Source organism: Chiloscyllium plagiosum, unplaced genomic scaffold, assembly GCF_037043375.1.
Source record: "Chiloscyllium plagiosum isolate Xiang-an unplaced genomic scaffold, Cpla_swu_hap1 HiC_scaffold_11, whole genome shotgun sequence".
Classification (NCBI taxonomy): domain Eukaryota; kingdom Metazoa; phylum Chordata; class Chondrichthyes; order Orectolobiformes; family Hemiscylliidae; genus Chiloscyllium; species Chiloscyllium plagiosum.
In genome coordinates, this window is record NW_028270149.1 from 30,982,177 (window position 1) to 31,003,498 (window position 21,322).

The 21,322-nt window shown below is 39.8% G+C and overlaps 1 protein-coding gene across 4 annotated transcripts in view; it reads right to left on the reverse strand.

Moving 5' to 3' along the window:
• Window positions 1-21,322, reverse strand: part of LOC122557325 (ubiquitin carboxyl-terminal hydrolase 12-B) — a 69,525-nt gene that overhangs the window by 24,681 nt on the left and 23,522 nt on the right. For 3 of the 4 annotated variants that reach the window (XM_087991954.1, XM_087991955.1, XM_043704908.2), the window contains exons 2-5: window positions 17,423-17,503; window positions 16,120-16,333; window positions 14,129-14,355; window positions 13,578-13,654 (exon numbers count right to left, since the gene is read on the reverse strand). In XM_087991954.1, the coding sequence (XP_087848080.1) occupies window positions 13,578-13,654; window positions 14,129-14,355; window positions 16,120-16,333; window positions 17,423-17,503 (599 nt within the window). The remainder of the gene's footprint in view (window positions 1-13,577; window positions 13,655-14,128; window positions 14,356-16,119; window positions 16,334-17,422; window positions 17,504-21,322) is intronic. The other variant, XM_087991956.1, reaches the window with a different exon arrangement.

The window sequence follows — 21,322 nt, forward strand, 5'->3', positions numbered from 1 at the left end:
TGGTTTTGCTCATGCTGGGTATTGGGTCCTTCGTTCTGGTGAGTTGTTGTCTGAGAGTGGCTGTTGGTTTGTGTGCTGTTATGAGTCCTAGTGGTTGCAGTAGTCTGGCTGTCAGTTCGGAAATGCTCTTGATGCGGAGGAAAGATCACAGAAGCACTTCACAGGAGGCTCCGAAGCACTGAGGATGTCACCTAGACAGGGGACGAAACATCTGCAACATAAATTCCCAGCTCGGCGAACAGAACCACAACAACGAGCACCCGAGCTACAAATCTTCTCACAGACTAAGCCCTAATTAACATTTGCAAAGTAATTTGCTTCAGGTCCTGTGTTTCTTTACATTCAATTCCATAAACTGTCACACAGCGTTCACAATGCAGATAAACAGCCAAATTGAACAGCACATCTTCGATTGTGCATCCCACCGGTTTTTACGTTTTCAAACTACATATATTTTTTGAATTTTGAAGTTCTTTGCTCATTGTGGCCGCATTTCATACCAGTCAAATCAAGTAATCTGTTCATTATATTGACACACAAAAATTAAAACCCAACAAATCAAACAGTATATATTACACCAAGTATAATTGGTATTGTGCAATGGTATTGGCACTTATTCATCAGCCAAGCAGCCATCCGTCACCTTAAGTTTGGACAGCAAAGCTAAGCTGAGTCCTAGCTTCTTTTTCAGATGTTAACATGTATAAATATTGATCACTGGATATCAATTGAGAATGGTTGCTATATTTTATCTTTCATCTGAGATGAACCTATAAAACCAACTGTAGCAGCCCCAACCACATTTCAGCTTAATCAACACTGACCTTTTGCAAAATCCTCTGACTTCTATAATGTTGAACCACTTAAATGATAACTAAACTCACTAAAGAGGTGATCAGTTGGCTTATGGTCTATATATGATGCTGAAAATCTTCCTAAATACATTAGACTGATGCACGATTTCAGAAAATCTGTTCATTAAAATAACTGTTTAGATGTCATGCACAAACTTTATTATTTGCACTTTACAAATAATAAAACCTAGCAAATGCACTTTTAATAAAACTGTTAGATCACTATCCTCATGTAAAAGTTTCTATTTGAAGGCTGAAAATCTCAGGACCTGGCAGCAAAAGTCTGCTGGTGGGAACTGGCAAACAAATTGATTAAAAAGATGAATTTCACTGAATAGTTATTACGTATAGGACTCAAGTACATTGGGACCCCACTGGGATTGTTGCAGGCAGTAAGATACATCTTGCTATTTAAGCAATTTGGCACACTGCATGGGAGAAACAGCGTGTCTTCTATGTTTGTGGGAGATTATAGGAGAGGCAAGAAAGGAAAGTGGAAAGTGTAGTAAGGATGGGGGAGTAATAGGAGGGGTGACAGATTGTTGTTTCCAACTCAAATCAGTTTTGGAAGAAAACTCCATTCTGAATGAAGGGACTGAAATCAAGGATGGTTTGGATGGGGTGAGGAAGTCGAATGGGGAGGAAGTAAGTGGGGGGGGGGGGGTGATGGGAAGAAAAGGGGGCAGGAACTAGATGGGAAAAAATTTGTTCAACAGAAGAATAGTTGAAACTTTATTGCTGGAACAGCACAGCAGGTCAGGCAGCATCCAGGGAACAGGAGATTCGACGTTTCGGGCACAGGCCCTTCTTCAGGATTCCTGAAGAAGGGCCTGTGCCCGAAACGTCGAATCTCCTGTTCCCTGGATGCTGCCTGACCTGCTGTGCTGTTCCAGCAATAAAGTTTCAACTTTGATCTCCAGCACCTGCAGACCTCACTTTCTCCTCAACAGAAGAATACCCAATGTAAAGTTGTCTATACGTTTGTATCATGGGATTGTGCAACTTCACAATTTAGAAGCAGTGACCCCAAAACTATGTGGTTCAAACGGAGTATAACAAATTTATAAAAGAAGTAAGCAAGCATTGCAAGACTAAGAGAAATTCAGAGACTTGAGCTTCAATCCAACCAGTCAATGAAAGATACATACATCAGTGTACTCCCAGTTATTGTAACCACCTAGAAGAACTATAATATATAAATGACATATAACCTCATGCTTAACTTCTGAATTGTTCTCAGTTTTATTAGGTATTCATTAGGCAAGAAAGATTCTCCACTTTTTATTTACACCTTTACATTAAATGGAAATTATTCTGTTCATTAACAGGACAATTATCCTTAACATATAATTCAATTCTTTTGGATAAAAATCAGCAAAATCATCAAAGCAAAGATCCCAAGATATCCAATTTTCACTAAGAATAGTTACCTAATGAAATCACTTCTGCGATGCATAACCTCAATGCCTGCTACACAGGGCTTTTCTTGTTTAAAACAAAATAAAATAGATCTAGTAACACAAATCAGATTAAATTTAGTTTCAATTGGAGCCCATGTCATCTTTAAAGCATAAAAGTGAGCCATTATATTCACATGGTGGTGAATGTATTGATCAGATGCCAACGGAAGCAGAGGAAGTGAGTACCAACATAAAATTCAAACGAATGAGACAAACTATAAAAACTTGTATTTATGTAGAACTTTTCACCACCATGATACATTCCAAAGTACTTCTCAGCCAATTGAGCACTTTTGATAATGAGTCACGATTATAATGTATGCAAATATTGCTATCAATTTTGGCATAACAAAGATTCCACAAATGAGAGAAATTACTACCACAAGATAATTTGTTTCATTTATCTTAGTTAAGGAACACATATTGACCAGGATACTGGAAAACATAATTCTTCTTTCAAAAAAATGGCATAGTATCTTCTGTGCTCTTCTGGTGGATTTTGGGGCCTGACTTTAATAACCCAGTCAAATGAGGGCATCCCCAATAGTGGTAACACAAAGATCTTCACTGTTAAATTTGAGAATTCCTGGGCAGGTTTCTAACAGGAGGCTCCTATCCAAATATTCTGTGCAGGAGATATCTAAAAGTAAGTGGGTAATCTTTAAATCTGATCAAAATCAGAAATAGACATTTTGATCCTGTTTCAAATATCCAGGTGTCTATCATCTTTTATGGCATGACTAAGTAGTAAGAAATGGCAATCACAAATTTAATTTTGTAATGGATGTATATCCATCTAAAATTCACAACTTCCATCCCTGCTTAAGCTTGAGGAATTTCTACCCTTAAATGGCATGCTGAATATGTGGACTCCCAGAAAATGTAACCATTTGTGTCAGTATACAGTTATTTTGCAAAAATAAAGAGTTGGATGAACGTATGTTTACAGGATTTGAGGGTTATGGGAAAATAAATAGTACTATTCAATATTGATTCTATACTTTGCTATCTGTCTACAAGTATGCTTAAACTATTTGAGAAGATTGCTGCTTTGTCACATTGTGCATTAGTTCACACGGAGCAATTTTAATCTAGCTTGGGAAGCAGGAAATCTTTGGGATCACATGGGATGTAGTTTCTGATCCCATCCATTATGGACAGTGATACTGGATGGGTGTAAATCAGGATGACATCTGTTCCCATCACATTCCTAATGAGCAAATAAGGTTAAAATTGCCCCCAATTTGAGTCTCTCCTTTACACTTAAGAATGGATTACAGATGTGAGCTGAAATGGTCAAAGATGCTCTTTCACTTCAGCTATAGTCGCTGGAATGTGCTTCAGTGTCTATAACCAAGTGGTTTCTGGTATATGGGGAGCATTTTTTTTGGTGCTGTGCCTTAGTCACATTGTGAACATGGTGGGCTGATTTCCACTGTGTTAGTTCTCATGAGTGGATTTTAAGTGACCTGGGGAAATCTGCCACAGTTAGTATTGGAGTGACTGAAACCACCTTTTGTTGAAACTCATTTTACAGGGCAGAGCAAACTCAACAATGGCAAATATTAATAGCTGCTTCCACTAGGGAATGAAGTGAAGCACTACTAAGAGTTTTGTCTTTTTGTCCTGCATTGTGTTGCATTTTTTGCCTTGTGGATAAACATCTCAACGTAGCAAGAACTTGATGATAGTTTATGCTGAATGAGGGAATTAGACTAGAATAATTGCTGTTCTGCTACATGTATTGGTTAGGCCACTTTTGGAATACTGTGTGCAATTCTGGTCTCCTTCCTATTGGAAGGATGTTGTGAAACTTGAAAGGGTTCAGAAAAGATTTACAAGGATGTTGCCAGTGTTGGAGGATTTGAGCGATGGGGAGAGGCTAAACAATCTGGGGCTGTTTTGCCTGGAGCGTCAGAGGCTGAGGGGTGAACTTATCAAGGTTTATAAAATCACGAGGGGCATGGATAGGATAAATAGACAAAATCTTTTCCCTGGGGTGTGGGAGTCCAGAACTAGAGGGCATAGGTTTAGGGTGAGAGGGGAAAAATATAAAAGAGACCTCAGTGGCAACTTTTTCACGCAGAGAGTGGTGCGTGTATGGAACAAGCTGCCAGAGGAAGTGGTGGAGGTTGGTACAATTACAGCATTTAAAAGCCATCTGGATCGGTATATGAACAGGAAGGGTTTGGAGGGATATGGACCAAGTGCTGGCAAATGGGACTAGATTAGGTTGGGATATCTGGTCGGCATGGAGAAGGGTCTGTTTCCATGCTAAACATGTCTATGACTATGACTTTTTACACAGGACCACAGGAAATGACATCACAAACCCAAAGAAACCCAAACATATAAATAGAAAGCAGGAATTTTTAGCATTGCTTCGCCGGAGGCCCACTGAAGATGTTACCTAGCAGAGTAATGAAACATCTGGAAATGAACCTTCCTGCTCAGTGAGCAAATCTACATCCTTTTTACAAATGACATATTGAAATCAACTGAGTATTCCTTAAGTGAGGGGAAGGAAGGAAACACATGGTAGGAGGAAAGTGCAGTTTGCATGTCCAAGTTTGATAGGCTGAATTGTCATAGAGTCATAGAAACAGATCTTTCAGTCCATGTAGAACATAATCCCACTCTAGTCTAGTCCCACCTGTCTGTACCCTGCCCATATCCCTCTAAACCTTTCCTATTTATGTACCTATCCAAATGTCTTCTAAATATTGGAATTGCACCCGCATCACCATTTCCTCAGGAAGTTCATTCCACATGCAAACCACCCTGTGTGTACAAAAGTTGCCCCTCATGTCATTTTTGAATCTTTTTCCTTTCACTTTAAAAATATGTCTCCTAGTCTTGAAATCCCCCACCTGAAGGAAAAGACAACTACTATTAACATTATCTATACCTCTCATTACTTTACAAACGTCTATCAGGTCGCCTCTCAATTTCCTATGCTCCAGTGAAAAAATTCTCAGCCTATCCAGCCATTCTTTATCACTCAAGCCTTCCATACCTGGCAACTCTGTTCAGCTTGATTCTATCCTTCCTATAACTGGATGACCAGAACTGGTCACATTATTCCAGAACAGGTCTCACCAATGTCCTGTACAACCTCAACCTGACTTCCCAACTCAAATGCCTAAGCCTCTTTAACTACCCTGTTTATATATGATGCAAACTTCAAATAATTATGTACCTACACCCATCGGTCCCTCTATTCCACAACACTACCCAAGGCCATATCATTAATTGTAGAAGACCTACCCCTGTTTGTTGTCCCAAAATGCAATACCTCGCAGTTATCCATATTGAACTCCATCTCCCATTTTTTTAGCCCATTGACTTACTTGATCAAAATCCCTTTGTAATCTTAGAAAAAATTTGTCACCAATTTTGGTGCCGCCCACATAAATGATTTGGATGAGAACATAGATGAAAAACTAAAGAGGACCCAGATCGGATCCCTCTGAAACACCGCTGGTCAAAGGCCTCCAGTCTGAAAAGCATCCCTCCACTATCACTCTCTGGCTCCTGCTGTTAAGCCAACGGTGTGTCCAATCGGCAAGCTCACTCTGAATCCCATGTAACCTAGTTTTACTAATCAGTCTGCAACGCAGAACCTTGTCAAAGGCTTTACGAAAATCGAAATAAACAACATCTGCCATTGTCAACCTTTTCGGTAACTTCCTTAAAAAACTCAATCAAATTTGTGAGACAAAATTTTCCTCGCATAAAACCATGCATGTGGTTGTAAAATAATGAAAGGTATAGATAATGTCAATGGCAGTTGTCTTTTCCCTAGGATAGGGGATTTCAAGACTCGGGGACACATTTTTAAAACCACAAAACCAACCATGCACAAAACCTCATCAATTTGTGTATCTCTAAAGGTTCATAAATCCTATCTTTCATAATCACCTCCAACAAGTTACCCACAACCGAAGTCAGACTCACGGGTTTACAGTTCCCCGGTTTCTCCTTATAGCCTTTCTTAAACAAAGGTACAATATTAGCCAAACTCCAGTCATCAGACACCTCACCCGTAGTTATAGATGATGCAAATATTTCTGCAATGGATTTAGCATTTTCCTCCCTTGCTTCCCACAATATTCTGGGATATTGTAGAAGTCGTCTCTGATTTATCACTTTTATATTCGCTAAGACCTCCCAAACTTGCTCTTTTGTAATGTGAACTGTTTTTAAAACATCAAAGTATATTTCTCTGCATTCTCTAGGCTCCACTGCTTTCTCCAAAAAAATTAGAGACGGCTAACTAGAAATCAACCAGACAATACATGACGCAGGATCTTGACAGCTGGCAAGTAGAATACAGAGAGCCAAAAACCAGCCACCCGGCCATACAACACACGGAGACACCCATGCTGAATCTGACCCCACCAACCATCCACTTCCCCCAAAAAAAAAACTGGATCCCTCACTCCCACCTCTCCACACACTATCCATTTCCTCCAGCACCCGCAATAATGCATCCCATGATCTCCATACCTCAACAAGAGGCATGTCTGAGCCATCACCTGACACACATAGTCTTTTTTATACTTTTTTTAATAAATATTCTTTGTTGCTTTTACTATTTTTGTTGCCCAGATTTGGATTAATGCAGGTGAAAAGCAATCACACTCATCTCAATACTGGAATGTCTCAACAAACAACAATTGCAGAAGTAAAATGATGTGTTCATCTGCTCATTTTCACAAAATATACAGCAGCTATTTGATCCAATGTACCTGTGCTCGTGTTTATACTCTGCTTAAAACACTCTCATTTCATTTTCCTTCTGCATATTTATAAATTTGTTTTTCTCTCTTCATCAGTTTTCTTCATATATCAGCCAAATTATTTACTTGCCTATTTCCAGTGTAGTGATTCATGATTCTAATTTTTCTGCAAGAAGAGTATACTAATTTCTCTACTAATTTACTAACCATCTTGTAGCTATGGCTCCAGTTTTTGATTATTCCAGAAGTACATATTAAACTTGTCCAACCCACTAAATTTTAATTCCTTTCTGAGGATACCCTGAAGTCTTTTTCTTAACCCCAAACTTTCCTAGCAATGGAAATCTCTCAGATATGGTACCATCCTTGTAAGTCATTGTACTTTCTCCAGTGTTTGATGACAATTTTATAATATGGAAACCAGAAGTGCAGCCTGATTAAAGTCCAACACGAAGTTAACATAACATCATTACTTGTGAATTTGATAACCTTACAAATAAATCCCAGTGCTTTCTGAGCATTTCTTTCCTCCTTCAGAGGCTGTTTTTCATGGTTTGTTCTCCAGCATTTCAAATTCCCTTTACTCTTCTAACCCATTCAATTTAAAACCAAAATATTCTCTAAGGTATAGGTAATGATTGTGTTTCTGACCAAAGTATCAATTTACCTATTATCTATAGTTAACGTATCACATAATTGCCTAGTTTGGCCAATGTTTACATGTACTCTTGTTGCATTCTTCCTCAGTGTTAGCTATATCTGTCAGTTTGGTATTATCTTTAAATGGAGAAAGTGAGGTCTGCAGATGCTGGAGATCAGAGCTGAAAATGTGTTGCTGGAAAAGCGCAGCAGGTCAGGCAGCATCCAGGGAACAGGAGAATCGACGTTTCGGGCATAAGCCCTTCTTCAGGAAGAAGGGCTTATGCCCGAAACGTCGATTCTCCTGTTCCCTGGATGCTGCCTGACCTGCTGCGCTTTTCCAGCAAAACATTTTCAGCTATTATCTTTAAATGTTGATACTGTTGTTCATTCCTCAGTCAAATCATTAATCTAAATTATGAATCTCAATGGCACCAAAACTGATCCATATGGAACAACTATTTAGCCTTCCTCTGAATATACACCCTTTACCCTATTCTTTGTGTTTTTTTTAAACTCAACCTGCAATGTATTCAGCTTCCTGACTGCAAAACTTTCAGACTTTTATCATGAGGTAACCATATCAAATGTCTTTTGAAAATCCATGTATATCACATACATAACGTTACCCATGTCTACTCTTTCCACTCTTTCATCTTTCAAACGAATTCAGGAAAATTAAATATTTTGTCATGACTGGTCACTATTTTCTTTGAAATGGTTTTTCTCACTCGATATTTTATCAATTCTTTTAGCATGCTTTCAATATCTTTAACATCACAGACACTAACTGCTTGTCCTATAATTTCCAGGTTTTGATCGAATTGGACTTTTATGGCAAAGAAGGAAGGCATTCAGCCCATCAAGTTAATGCTGCCTCACTGTACAGCAAACCAGTCCGTGCCATTCTCTCCATCTCTATTTTCTCCTGACTATGTGTGATTCCATATCCAGACTTGATGTTTTAACCTCTTAAATTTTGTGATTTATTCAATATTGCATGTCACAACTCTTTCGGTTTTCGGCACATCTTCTGGTAGCGTCTAATTCATTATTTTCTTTATCAAAGTCTCAGGCACAGTAGTTATTGGTTCATCTGCCATTTTTCCACATTACCTTTGAGATTAACTTGTTCTTTCTTTACAGGCTGTATTCCTATTTTAATTTTTCTTCTGTAACTTATATGTTCGTAAAATACAATTATTTCTTATGCTCTTTTAAAGTTTGATTTCAAAATTTGAAGTTTGTGACTGTAATGACTGCGCCTTTTCGCTAACTGTTTTGAAAAACTGGGACTGAAATAAAAAAGTGTTTTAAGATCCAGTGTTTGAAAGGGTGGCTGCAGTTTTTAAAGCAAGTAACCAGGCTTCATACGAGGCATTGTGTAAACAACTGTTTGAAGTTGTTTCAATTGCTGAAGCAGCAATTGAAGTTTGAAACACAGAGGATTTAGAGCATAGTGAATGTATAGGTTAAGCCTTTTTTGGAAACAAAAAGTTGACTGATCTATGGACTACTGACTAATTTTCAATGATAGAAACATTATGTCAGCCGACAACCGAGAGATTGGTTCTTAGAGAACTGAAAGGATTAGATCTGGGAACACATTACAGAGGGGGAAGCAATCAGCCCCCCAGCTCAGGAGCAGTCTCCGTTCGCTGCAGCCAGAACGCACTGTAAATCTGAAAAAAACTAATTTATCTATTCTGCAACAGTTGTTGTAAAGTGTGATTTTAACTGATAAGTTGGACACTTTTTATCAGGGAACCAGCCAACTTCTGCTCCTTTGCAGTCGATGAATGTAACTAAAGAAAGATGTCTGAAACAAAGAGCTGGCTAGCAGAAGAGTCATAATGATCATTTCATTAACACTACCTGGAACAATGGTCTGTCCAATTTTTTTCCCCTTTGCCAAAATCTATTTTCTACCCGGTTTGTTTGTCCATTTGTCAGTGTGTAAGGGGAAGTTTATAAGAGGGCTAGAATCTGATCAGTTGTAATAAATAGTAATTATTGGTCAGTACAGAAATATGGTCTGTACTTTCTGTCAAGCTGGGCCTCAACGTTAGGTAAGTTGGGAAACTTCGCATTTTTTTTTAAGAAGTCTTTAACTTTTGGAATGATTCAAGGAATAACAGGGTTCGAGTTCGAGCACACTATCCCAGTGAGTAGTAATAGCTACCCAATGGGTTTTTGTTTTTAAAAGCTTCTCCCTTTCGTTCCTTGCATTTGTTATCTTTTAAGGCAGGATTAAAGTTAAAATTTTGATGTAAGCTGTCACTGCTATTGCTTAAGCAGTAGATGGGGAAATTCTATTTTGTTTGGTCATTATTAGATTACCTACATTAGATTAGATGAGATTACCTATAGTGTGGAAACAGGCCCTTCGGCCCAACAAGTCCACACCGACCCGCCGAAGCGCAACCCACCCATACCCCTACACCTAACACTATGGGCAATTTAGCATGGCCAATTCACCTGACGTGCACATCTTTGGACTGTGGGAGGAAACCGGAGCACCCAGAGGAAACCCACGCAGACACGGGGAGAATGTGCAAACTCCACACAGTCAGTCGCCTGAGGCGGGAACTGAACCCGGGTCTCTGGTGCTGTGATGCAGCAGTGCTAACCACTGTGCCACCATGCCACCCCCTTGGATTAGCTGCATTGAGCAAATAGAGTCATGGAGATGTACAGCCCCTTTGGCCCAACCTGCCCATGCCGACCAGATATCCCAACCCAATCTAGTCCCACCTGCCAGCACCCAGCCCATATCCCTCCAAACCCTTCCTGTTCATATACCCACCCAAATGCGTCTTAAATGTTGCAATTGTACCAGCCTCCACCACATCCTCTGGCAGCTCATTCCATACACGTACCACCCTCTGCGTGAAACAGTTGCCCCTTAGGTCTCTTTTATATCTTTCCCCTCTCACCCTAAACCTATGCCGTCAAGTTCTGGACTCCCCGGCCCCAGGGAAAAGACTTTGTCTATTTATCCTATCTATGTCCCTCAAAATTTTGTAAACCTCTACAAGGTCACCCCTCAGCCTCTGACGCTCCAGGGAAAAGAGCCCCAGCCTGTTCAGCCTCTCCATGTAGCTCAAATCCTCCAACCCTGGCAACATCCTTGTAAATCTTTTCTGAACTCTTTCACGTTTCACAACATCTTTCCGATAGGAAGGAGACCAGAATTGCACGCAATATTCCAACAGTGGCCTAACCAATATCCTGTACAGTCGCAACATGACCTCCCAACTCCTGTACTCAATACTCTGACCAATAAAGGAAAGCATACCAAATGCCTTCTTCACTATCCTATCTACCTGTGACTCCACTTTCAAGGAGCTATGAACCTGCACTCCAAGGTCTCTCTGTTCAGCAACACTCCCTACTACCTGGTCAGGTCCACGCCCCCCTACAACCCACCCTCCCATCCTGGCACTTTCCCCTGCCACTGCAGGAACTGTAAAACCTGCGCCCACACCTCCTCCCTCACCTCTATCCAAGGCCCTAAAGGAGCCTTCCACATCCAAAGTTTTACTTGCACATCCACTAATATCATTTATTGTATACGTTGCTCCCGATGCGGTCTCCTCTACATTGGGGAGACTGGGCGCCTCCTAGCAGAGCGCTTTAGGGAACATCTCCGGGACACCCGCACCAATCAACCACACCGCCCCGTGGCCCAACATTTCAACTCCCCCTCCCACTCTGCCGAGGACATGGAGGTCCTGGGCCTCCTTCACCGCCGCTCCCTCACCACCAGACGCCTGGAGGAAGAACGCCTCATCTTCTGCCTCGGAACACTTCAACCCCAGGGCATCAATGTGGACTTCAACAGTTTCTTCATTTCCCCTTCGCCCACCTCACCCTAGTTCTAAACTTCCAGCTCAGCACTGTCCCCATGACTTGTCCGGACTTGTCCTACCTGCCTATCTCCTTTTCCACCTATTCACTCCACCCTCTCCTCCCTGACCTATCACCTTCATCCCCTCCCCCACTCACCCATTGTACTCTATGCTACTTTCTCCCCACCCCCACCCTCCTCTAGCTTATCTCTCCATGCTCCAGACTCACTGCCTTTATTCCTGATGAAGGGCTTTTGCCCGAAACGTTGATTTCGAAGCTCCTTGGTTGCTGCCTGAACTACTGTGCTCTTCCAGCAACACTAATCCAGAACCTTACCATTAAGTGTATAAGTCCTGCTAAGATTTGCTTTCCCAAAATGCAGCACCTCGCATTTATCTGAAATAATCTCCATCTGCCACTTCTCGGCCCATTCGCCCATCTGGACCAGATCCTGTTGTAATCTGAGGTAACCCTCTTCGCTGTCCATTACACCTCCAATTTTGGTGTCATCTGCAAATTTACAAACTGTACCTCTTATGCTCGCATCTAAACCACTTATGTAAATGACAAAAAGTAGAGGACCCAGCACCGACCTCAAGTTTGTGAGACATGATTTCCCACGCACAAAGCCATGTTGACTATCCCTAATCAGTCCTTGCCTTTCCAAATACACGTACATCCTGTCCCTCCTCAGGATTCCCTCCAACAACTTGCCTACCACTGAGGTCAGGCTCACCCTTCTTAAACAGTGGCACCACGTTTGCCAACCTCCAGTCTTCCAGCACCTCACCTGTGACTATCGATGATACAAATATTTCAGCAAGAGGCCCAGCAATCACTTCTCGAGCTTCACACAGAGTTCTCGCGTACACCTAATCAGGTCCTGGGGATTTATCCACCTTTAACCATTTCAAGACATCCAGCAATTCCTCCTCTGCAATCTGGACATTTTGCAAGATGTCACCATCTATTTCCCTGCAGTCTATATCTTCCATATCCTTTTCCATAGTAAATACTGATGCAAAATATTCATTTATTATCTCCCCATTTTCTGTGGCTCCACACAAAGGCCGCCTTGCTGATCTTTGAGGGGACCTATTCTCTCCCTCGTTACCCTTTTGTCCTTAATATATTTGTAAAAACCCTTTGGATTCTCCTTAATTCTATTTGCCAAAGCTATCTCATGTCCCCGTTTTGCCCTCCTGATTTCCCTCTTAAATATACTCCTACTTCCTTTATACTCTTCTAAGGATTCACTCTATCTATCCTGTTTATACCTGACATATGCTTCCTTCTTTTTCTTAACCAAACCCTCAATTTCTTTAGTCATCCAGCATTCCCTATACCTACCAGCCTTCCCTTTCACCCTGACAGGAATATACTTTCTCTGGATTCTTGTTATCTCATTTCTGAAGGCTTCCCATTTTCCAGCCGTCCCTTTACCTGCGAACATCTGCTCCCAATCAGCTTTCGAAAGTTCTTGCCTAATACCGTCAAAATTGGCCTTTCTCCAATTTAGAACTTCAACTTTTAGATCTGGTCTATCCTTTTCCATCACTATTTTAAAACAAATAGAATTATGGTCGCTGGCCCCAAAATGCTCCCCCGACACCTCAGTCACCTGCCCTGCCTTATTTCCCAAGAGTAGGTCAAGTTTTGCACCTTCTCTAGTAGTTACATCCACATACTGAATCAGAAAATTGTCTTGTACACACTTAAGAAATTCCTCTCCATCTAAACCTTTAACACTATGGCAGTCCCAGTCGAAGTTTGGAGATGTCCACACTCAAATTCAAACTGAACCAGGATTGGAGTTGTCCAGTTTTAGTATGCATAGATTGATCTGCAGTTTGCAATATCAAAATTTGAGAAACTAATCATCATTTTAGGACCAGAGATAAGATACCTTTCAGAAATCTGCAAATAATCCTTTCATATCTCTAGCCTTTTACTAGGAATGTACATTAAGATGCACATAATTAACCTCCAATAATACTTATGTGCGTAAAAACCTTTACACACTAACCTACCTTAAACAATGAGTTATTGAAGTATTTTGTTCTACGTCAACTGAAAGATCCAAAAAATCTTCATCTTTACTACTAACCTGTAGAGAAAGAAAACACAACACTTAACGTCAAAATATTAGTTAGAATTATTTCATGATTATTTTTGTACTGTACTTCCTTTGACAATGGAGAGGGGGTGAAAGGGTAGGAAGGTGATCCAGAGGAAATGCAAAGGGAAACCTACAAAAGGTTAAAAGGATAAAGGCAATATCTGATGCAGCACTACATCAGAACATGTCCAATACCAGTCATCCATCTGTAATGGATTATTCATTTCACCTCTGGCGACTTTCACTAATGTGTGGTTCTACAGAGCTGCACCAGATCAAGTCAAATCCATAAAGTTGCAAATACCCAAAAAAATTACAGCAGATTTGGCAGCAAGAACAGCAGCACAATTATGGGATTGTTTTGGTAACAAAATGGTGAATTTAAGGCTCTACTTGTCCAGCACTGTTAGCAATTTCAGCACACACTCATTATAGATTTCAACACTTTCCTTTGAAACTCACAGTTTCGCAATTAAGACACCTTGTTTCATTTGTTAGTGTTCCTTGAAATATTTCATGCACCCAGGTTGGTTCTGTTTTATCACTTTCCTCATTTTCCACATTGCCATTTTGCAGTTTGCCATTCTGTTTCTCTTGTTTCTTTTCCTCTTGTAATAGGTCAGCAATTGTGTTTAAAAGGTAGTTCAGAAACTCGTGTGCATCTTGTTGCATATAATTATCAAACAGTTCTGGAAACATCAAAAAGAGGGTGTCAGTAACTGATCAGACTTGAATTACATTTTGATCAACACTGATTTCCTCAATTATATCACCACGAATCTTCCCTTTTATCTCAAAAAAAGGATAAAAGTAATTCCCATCATCCCCCAACAAAACAAGGAGCCATCTAAACTTATTCTTTGGGTCAACAGTTTACAAAGAGATGGGTGTTGCAGTACCACATCATATTGAAAAGAGAGAACATAAGTAAACTATGGAAATCTGTTTTTTGGATTTAAATTGCAATATTGCTATTACTGTCATATTCATTTTATCAAAGAGCACTTTGTACCATCAGAAGCAAAATTCATAGTTCATTATAAATTTTATCAATGCATCTACTTGAACAATTATTCTGCTGAAAAGGTTTAACCAACTTCTGCGCGAGGCACGGATTAACTAAAATAGAAATGGAAATGCATGGCTCAAACATTCATGTGGGAAAAACAGGTTCTGATTCGTGGCACACTTGTATCAGTACTGAGGAAAGACAGCGTGGTTCCATTGGGATGGTCTTCATTTGAGTCATGTTGGGAGCAGTGTCCTGTTCATATATTAGGGCTTTGGAAAGGGCTTTAAATTGGCAGGGAAGATGGTTCAAGTGAAGGTAAATATATTTAAAAAATCAAAATGAAACAAAAGAGCAGAGGTGCAAGATAGTGAAGAGGCAAACATTAATCCAAGTGTGGCAAGAAAGGGTTGAAAATATACGCACAAGAGTGCAGCAGAATTTAGAATGAGTAAGTAATGATGGTTAAAAAGTCAAAGTTTTAGATTCTTTATCTAAATCCATGCAGTATTTGTAATAAGATTAATGAGTTGATGCATAAGTCGAAATAAATGGCTACAACTTTAAATTTATTGTAGAGACATGGTCACAAAGCTAAGACTGGAATCTTAATATTCAAGGGTATTCAGGGCAAAAAGGAAAATGAGTTGGGGTTGCTTTGTCAGGTGTAATGAATTGTGATCCGGAATCGAGTGCAAGTAACGAACAGCAAGAGGAAACATTACTGGTACAAGTCATCTATAGGTCCTCAAAGAGTTGATTCACGGTTGGATAAACTGTATAAACTGGGATGTAACAGAGACATATAAAGATGACAATTATCATGGGTGATTTTAATCTGCATCGTGACTGGATAATCAGATATGCAAGGGTACCATTGGAGACAAATTTGTAGAGTATATCAGGGACTGCTTCTTATAGTATATTGCAGAACCTACTCACGACCAGATTATTTTAGATCTTGTAATGTGTAACGAGGAGGATTAATCCATTTTTTTTCCAACTTGAGAGCAGCAATGGCCTACTTCTGCTCATACGTCTAACATTCTTAAGCTCTTAAATCCAAAATCTTCAAAAGCATGTCTTTTGCCCCATAATATTAAACTTCTGTTTTGTTAGCAGTTCTTTCTATCCAACCTAACTTATAATCACTTAATTATGGTATTAAAGTAGGCCGCACTTTAATTCAAAAACTGCTTCAATATTCAAAGATTTAAAATGATGAAATTAAAGGCATTCAAGGGACAGTACAATCGATGTTAGTGCAGGTTTTAAAAACAAACAGGATTTTGACTCCACAGTTCAACAATTTGAGCAAAATATTCCTACAATTATTTCCACTGCACATCAATTCAACATGCTTCCAGTTTTGAACTGTAATAACGTTAACATTTAGCTTTAACATCGATCATGCATTACAAAAAGTAGAAAATGTCTGCATTACCATTTTCTTTTCTTAACCTTGAAATGAATTTCTTAGGTGGTATCACACCAACTTTCTTTTTCTGCGTTGCTATACTATTAAAGAGGTCAGATAGGCATGTGAGTAGATTTTCCTTCTTCCTGGGCTGCACCTTGTACGCCAAAACCTTTTCCCGAAATGGCCGACAGAAGTAAAGTGCTTGCAAAACTGAATTGCAATAGCATGTATTGCCAAACTAGCAAAGTTAAAAAACAATCAAAAACGTATAGTAAGGAATATGGAAGTAATGTCATTTTTTTCTCACTGCTCATGAGTGACGCTTTCAGATTATATTAAATCAGCTGATTCATCCTACTGAATTCAAGTCAGTAAGCCTGAAAGAATTCAGCAGCACGTGAACAAATATACATATTTTTAAAATCGAAAGAAACATCTTTAATCACAATTGCCAAAACATGCAGGAAACAATGCTGAGATATTAGTTTCACTTTACATTTTTTACACAAGCTATTGATGTTTCTAAAAGTTTGCTATTAAACTTAAATTATACCTATCATGATTAAAGAATATTTCAGGTTCATGAGGCCAGTTTGAAAAACCTGTGCCTGCATTCAGAGTATTTGGACCCGATGGGCTTGACAAATTCAAACAAGATGAATAATCAATGTAAGAGGAAATTATGTATTAATTTTGGCTTAATCTAGACAATTCCAGTAGGGTGTGGTTCCTTATTTCTAGAATATTGTCCAAAAAGGTTCTAGATTACTACAATCTTACAACAGATTTCGAAGACTTCTTGAAGAGTTGATGAATAACAAAGTTTCAGGTTCAGATGCATTTGCTTTTCTCTTGTTTGTTTTATTTTTCCAATCTCTATGCTCTTCATTGCCGGCTATGCAGAACTGGATGTTATATCTACTCCTCCTCCACACGTGTAATTAGATCAGTTACTTTGCGAAAAGCTCTGATCAAGACAGATGCATGAAAGTATGCTCACTTGGAACTAGGATTAGTATTTTAAAAGGGGCTAAAACTGGGTGAACAGATCACTAAATTTCCATGTTACAACTTCTAAGTATGGATGTTATATCTTCAATTGGAAAGGGATTTCCAAACTTGTCAGAATTATGCATTTGTATTTCCCTATTTGGAATTTTTACTATTGTTTGCTTCTACTGTTATGAAGTAGGCATCACCTGATCCAATATAATTTCAACAATTTGAAAAGAAAAAAATGATTAAAAATAGGACGAACTCATTTTTGAAATGGCTAAAGGGAATGCTAGTTTGAAGACTGATTCAGAAGACATGAGCAGTAACTTACATTGACCAAGCCAAAGTAATGTTCATTTACTGGAAACTGTTCCGGCCCAATCTCTTTCTCCAAAGCAGATGCATTGGCGCCCTAAAATCAGAAAGACAAAGGAGAGATGGTCAAGAGAATCACCAAAGGAATTTATGTTTTAGTAAAAGATTCACGCTATTTCAGAAACTAGTTGAGATCGTTTTATATTTAAAAAGCTTTCTATTCACATCAAAGGATACAGTCATGTTCTTGCTGTAGCAAGTGCAGTAGTTTTATATTGAAAATGTCAAATTTAGACAAGAGTAACAGGGCAACTTCCAGGGACAATTTACAAGCATGAAATGTGAGACAGGAGAAGTTTTAAAAATTCCATTACCCCTGCAATGTATGGTGGATCTATTGAGGCAACTGTACTGCACACAACAATTAGGTGTAGGCCATTTAAGCGCAGAGCAGTCACAAAAGCTTAAAACGTATTTGGTGAAAGTGAGGACTGCAGATGCTGGAAACCAGAGTTGAGATTAGAGTGGTGCTGGAAAAGCACAGCAGGTCAGGCAGCATCCGAGGAGCAGGAAAATCGACGTTTCGGGCAAAAGCCCTTCATCAGGAATAGAGGCAGGGTGCCTGCAGAGTGGAGAGATAAATGAGGGGGGTGGGTGTGGGGAGAAAGTAGCATAGAGTACAATAGGTGAATTGGGATGGGGATGGAGGTGATAGGTCAGAGAGGAGGGTGGAGCGGATAGGTGGAAAGGAAGCTAGGCAGGTAGGACAGGTCATGGGGAAATGCATGTGCTCATGCAAAGTCAACTCAATGTCAGGATGTACCTATGCAGCAAGCCACGCTGACATCAAATACCAAAAGGAAATGCCTTTACTTTGAGTTTAAAACCAGTGAGATGCCTCACTTCCACTCAAATACAGTGACAAGTCAGAATGCAAGGCTAATTCCAAGGTTATACTGGTATTATTAATTACAAATTACTCAATGGCAATATAAATCTCAGCTTCCAGCCTCTTGCTGATGACTAAATTCAAGGATTTGGAGATCGATTAATTGCAGCAATGAAGCCCAGCTGTTAAATAGCTTTGAATATTTTGTAGTAGACAAGCAGGAGGCTGGAGGAACACAGCGAGCCAGGCAACATCAGGTGGTGGAGAGAGTCAACATTTCATATATAACCCTGCTTCAGGAAAGGGGGGGGGGGGGGGGGTTAGGGCGAGCTGCAGATAAAGGGAGGGTGGAGGGAGAGTCAGAATGGCGAGGTAGTGATAGATGAATATAGATTGTGGGTACGACCTGATTGGTCGATGGGAGGAATGAATCCGGTTGGTAACCGAAAGGAAGAGTCGGTAGTAGGAATGGAAGGGGAGGAGGTGGGGCTGGAGAGGGAGTTGGGGAATGGATAGGAAGTTTATCTGAAATTGGAGAACTCAATGTTAAGACCTCCAGGCTGTAGGCTGCTCAGGCAAAACATAAGGTGTTGTTCCTCCAATTTGCGATCTGATTCACCGTGGCAATGGAGGAGGCCAAGGATAGACATGTTGGAGAGGGAGTGGGAAGGGGAATTGAAATGGGCCCTGACCTCCTCCATTGCCACAGTGAATCAGACAGCACCTCCTCTATTGTGTAGGTGCGTTTGTGTGTAGGCAAGCATGTATGTTGCGGTAGTGTGCAGTAGGAACAGAATACCACAGGTGGATATATAAATGATGTGATATATAAATTTATATATCAATACACTGTTAGAGTGAGAGCAGCAGCTTTAATCCATCATCTTGGTTTTCAAGCTCTACTTCTGTCCACAAACAGTGTTAATAAGAATTGAAAGAAGATGCTTCCTTGGGCAATAAAGGCCCAAAGCTTTTTCACTATCCTGGTTGTAGTGAAGTAGTCTAAAAGATGCTTACAAAACAAAAATATGATTACTACTTAAAATGGGAAATAAATGAAAAAGGGAATAAAAATTACTTAGTTTTATTTTGTTACAACTTTCATGCTAAAGTGCATAAAAAACTACTCAACAGAAATAGCGTCCTCCTTCTTTATGCAGTACAGCTGTTTTCAAACATTGCAAATATACACACACCAAAAGGACCTGTTTTCAAAAGTTGCTAATGCTGCTAATACTTGAGCTGAAACACTGCAAAATCAATAAATGTTCCTAAAGATGATGAGGGTTCTGCCATTGCATACCACATCAAAAGATATGTGCATTTTATAGGTCTATTCAGCAGCAACTATTGGGAGCTTTCATTCCAGATGATCCCCAAGCAGCTCAGGCATAACTACGCACTACGGAGTAAATGAAGACTTCAGGCAAGAACTGAAAATCCCTTCTGTATTTGGATGCAAATTCCTTTTAGTTAAAAGAAACTAATATCTAGGTCTGGTTTCAAAATCACTTTTAATGGTTTAATACTTAAACAATAAGTAGCTCACTGAGGCTCAAACTCCTTGTATCTCTTTGCAGTATAAAACAAACATTCACTGAGTATTTAACCACACTAATTTTTAAAGCAATAGATATTTCGTGCCATGCTCAATTAAAAGAAACTCTTCACATCAGTCATTTCAAATTACATTGAAATGTCCTAAAAGAAATATAAATATTATTTAATATTGTTGCTTTCAGTAAGCTATTAATAAGGAACAATATGATTTACTACCATCTAAATTGATAAACCACCCAACTTGCCATTTTTCACATTGGCAATACCTCAGGTCTAGTACCATTTAATTTAGTGGAAATATAGGATTGTTTTAAGGACTGCCTTTCATGATTCCACTGTTAATAATTAGGATCACTGGATTACAGTGACAGAATAAATTATGTTAATGAACGTCCATGTTTTTCTTTAATAAATCAATGTTTTGGAGATCAAACAAGCATATATAGCCAACAGAATTCTATATGGAAATCTTCTGATCAAAGACTATATATCCATTTTCCCGTTTTAAAAAATTTCGTTGGGGGTTCTGGGCATTGTTGACTAGGTCTGCATTTATTGACAATCCCTAATTGTCCAAAGGGTAATTGTTCTAAAAGTCAACCACATTGCTGTTGGTCTGGAGTCACATGTAGGCTAAACCAGGTAAAATTTGCAGTTACCTTCTCTAAGAGACGTAAGTGAACCATGGTGAGATTGAACTTAGGTCCCCAGAATGTTATCTGGGTCCAGTAGTAAAAGCACTAGACTACCACTTCTCCAAGCTCATCAGTCTGTAAAGTGGCAACTTTATTCACATACAAGGAGACTTTGTCCTGAATGATGCACTACCGGTGATCGTCACCTACTTAATGCCCACATCTTTCCCAATGGACTCAGTAAGTGGCTCCAGTCAGCACATGAACAAGACAGAGGGTGCTCGTAAGAACTGACTAAGGAAGAAGTCACCATGAAAAAGAGAAGGGGATTGCAGAGGACCTGCTGCTCATCAGGAAAAAGAGCATCCAAACAGAGGCACTGGTGAGAAATGACCAAGGAGGATTCTGTGAGAGTTGAAACTTTATTGCTGGAACAGCACAGCAGGTCAGGCAGCATCCAGGGAACAGGAGATTCGACGTTTTGGGCACAGGCCCTTCTTCTTTGTTTCCTGAAGAAGGGCCTGTGCCCGAAACGTCGAATCTCCTGTTCCCTGGATGCTGCCTGACCTGCTGTGCTGTTCCAGCAATAAAGTTTCAACTTTGATCTCCAGCATCTGCAGACCTCACTTTCTCCTCGAGGATTCTGTGAGAGGTTGGTTCAGTCACCAAAACTGAGAAAAGAATCATGGACATAGGCTTGGCTGTTCAGGAACCAGTTTGCAGACTGAATAAGTAGCGTCTGGAGAGAGATAAAATATTCTACATTTTTATGGTCTGCTTGGAATAGAAAGGAGTGAGGGACCTGCATTTGGTGACTAGTGGATTAGGTTGT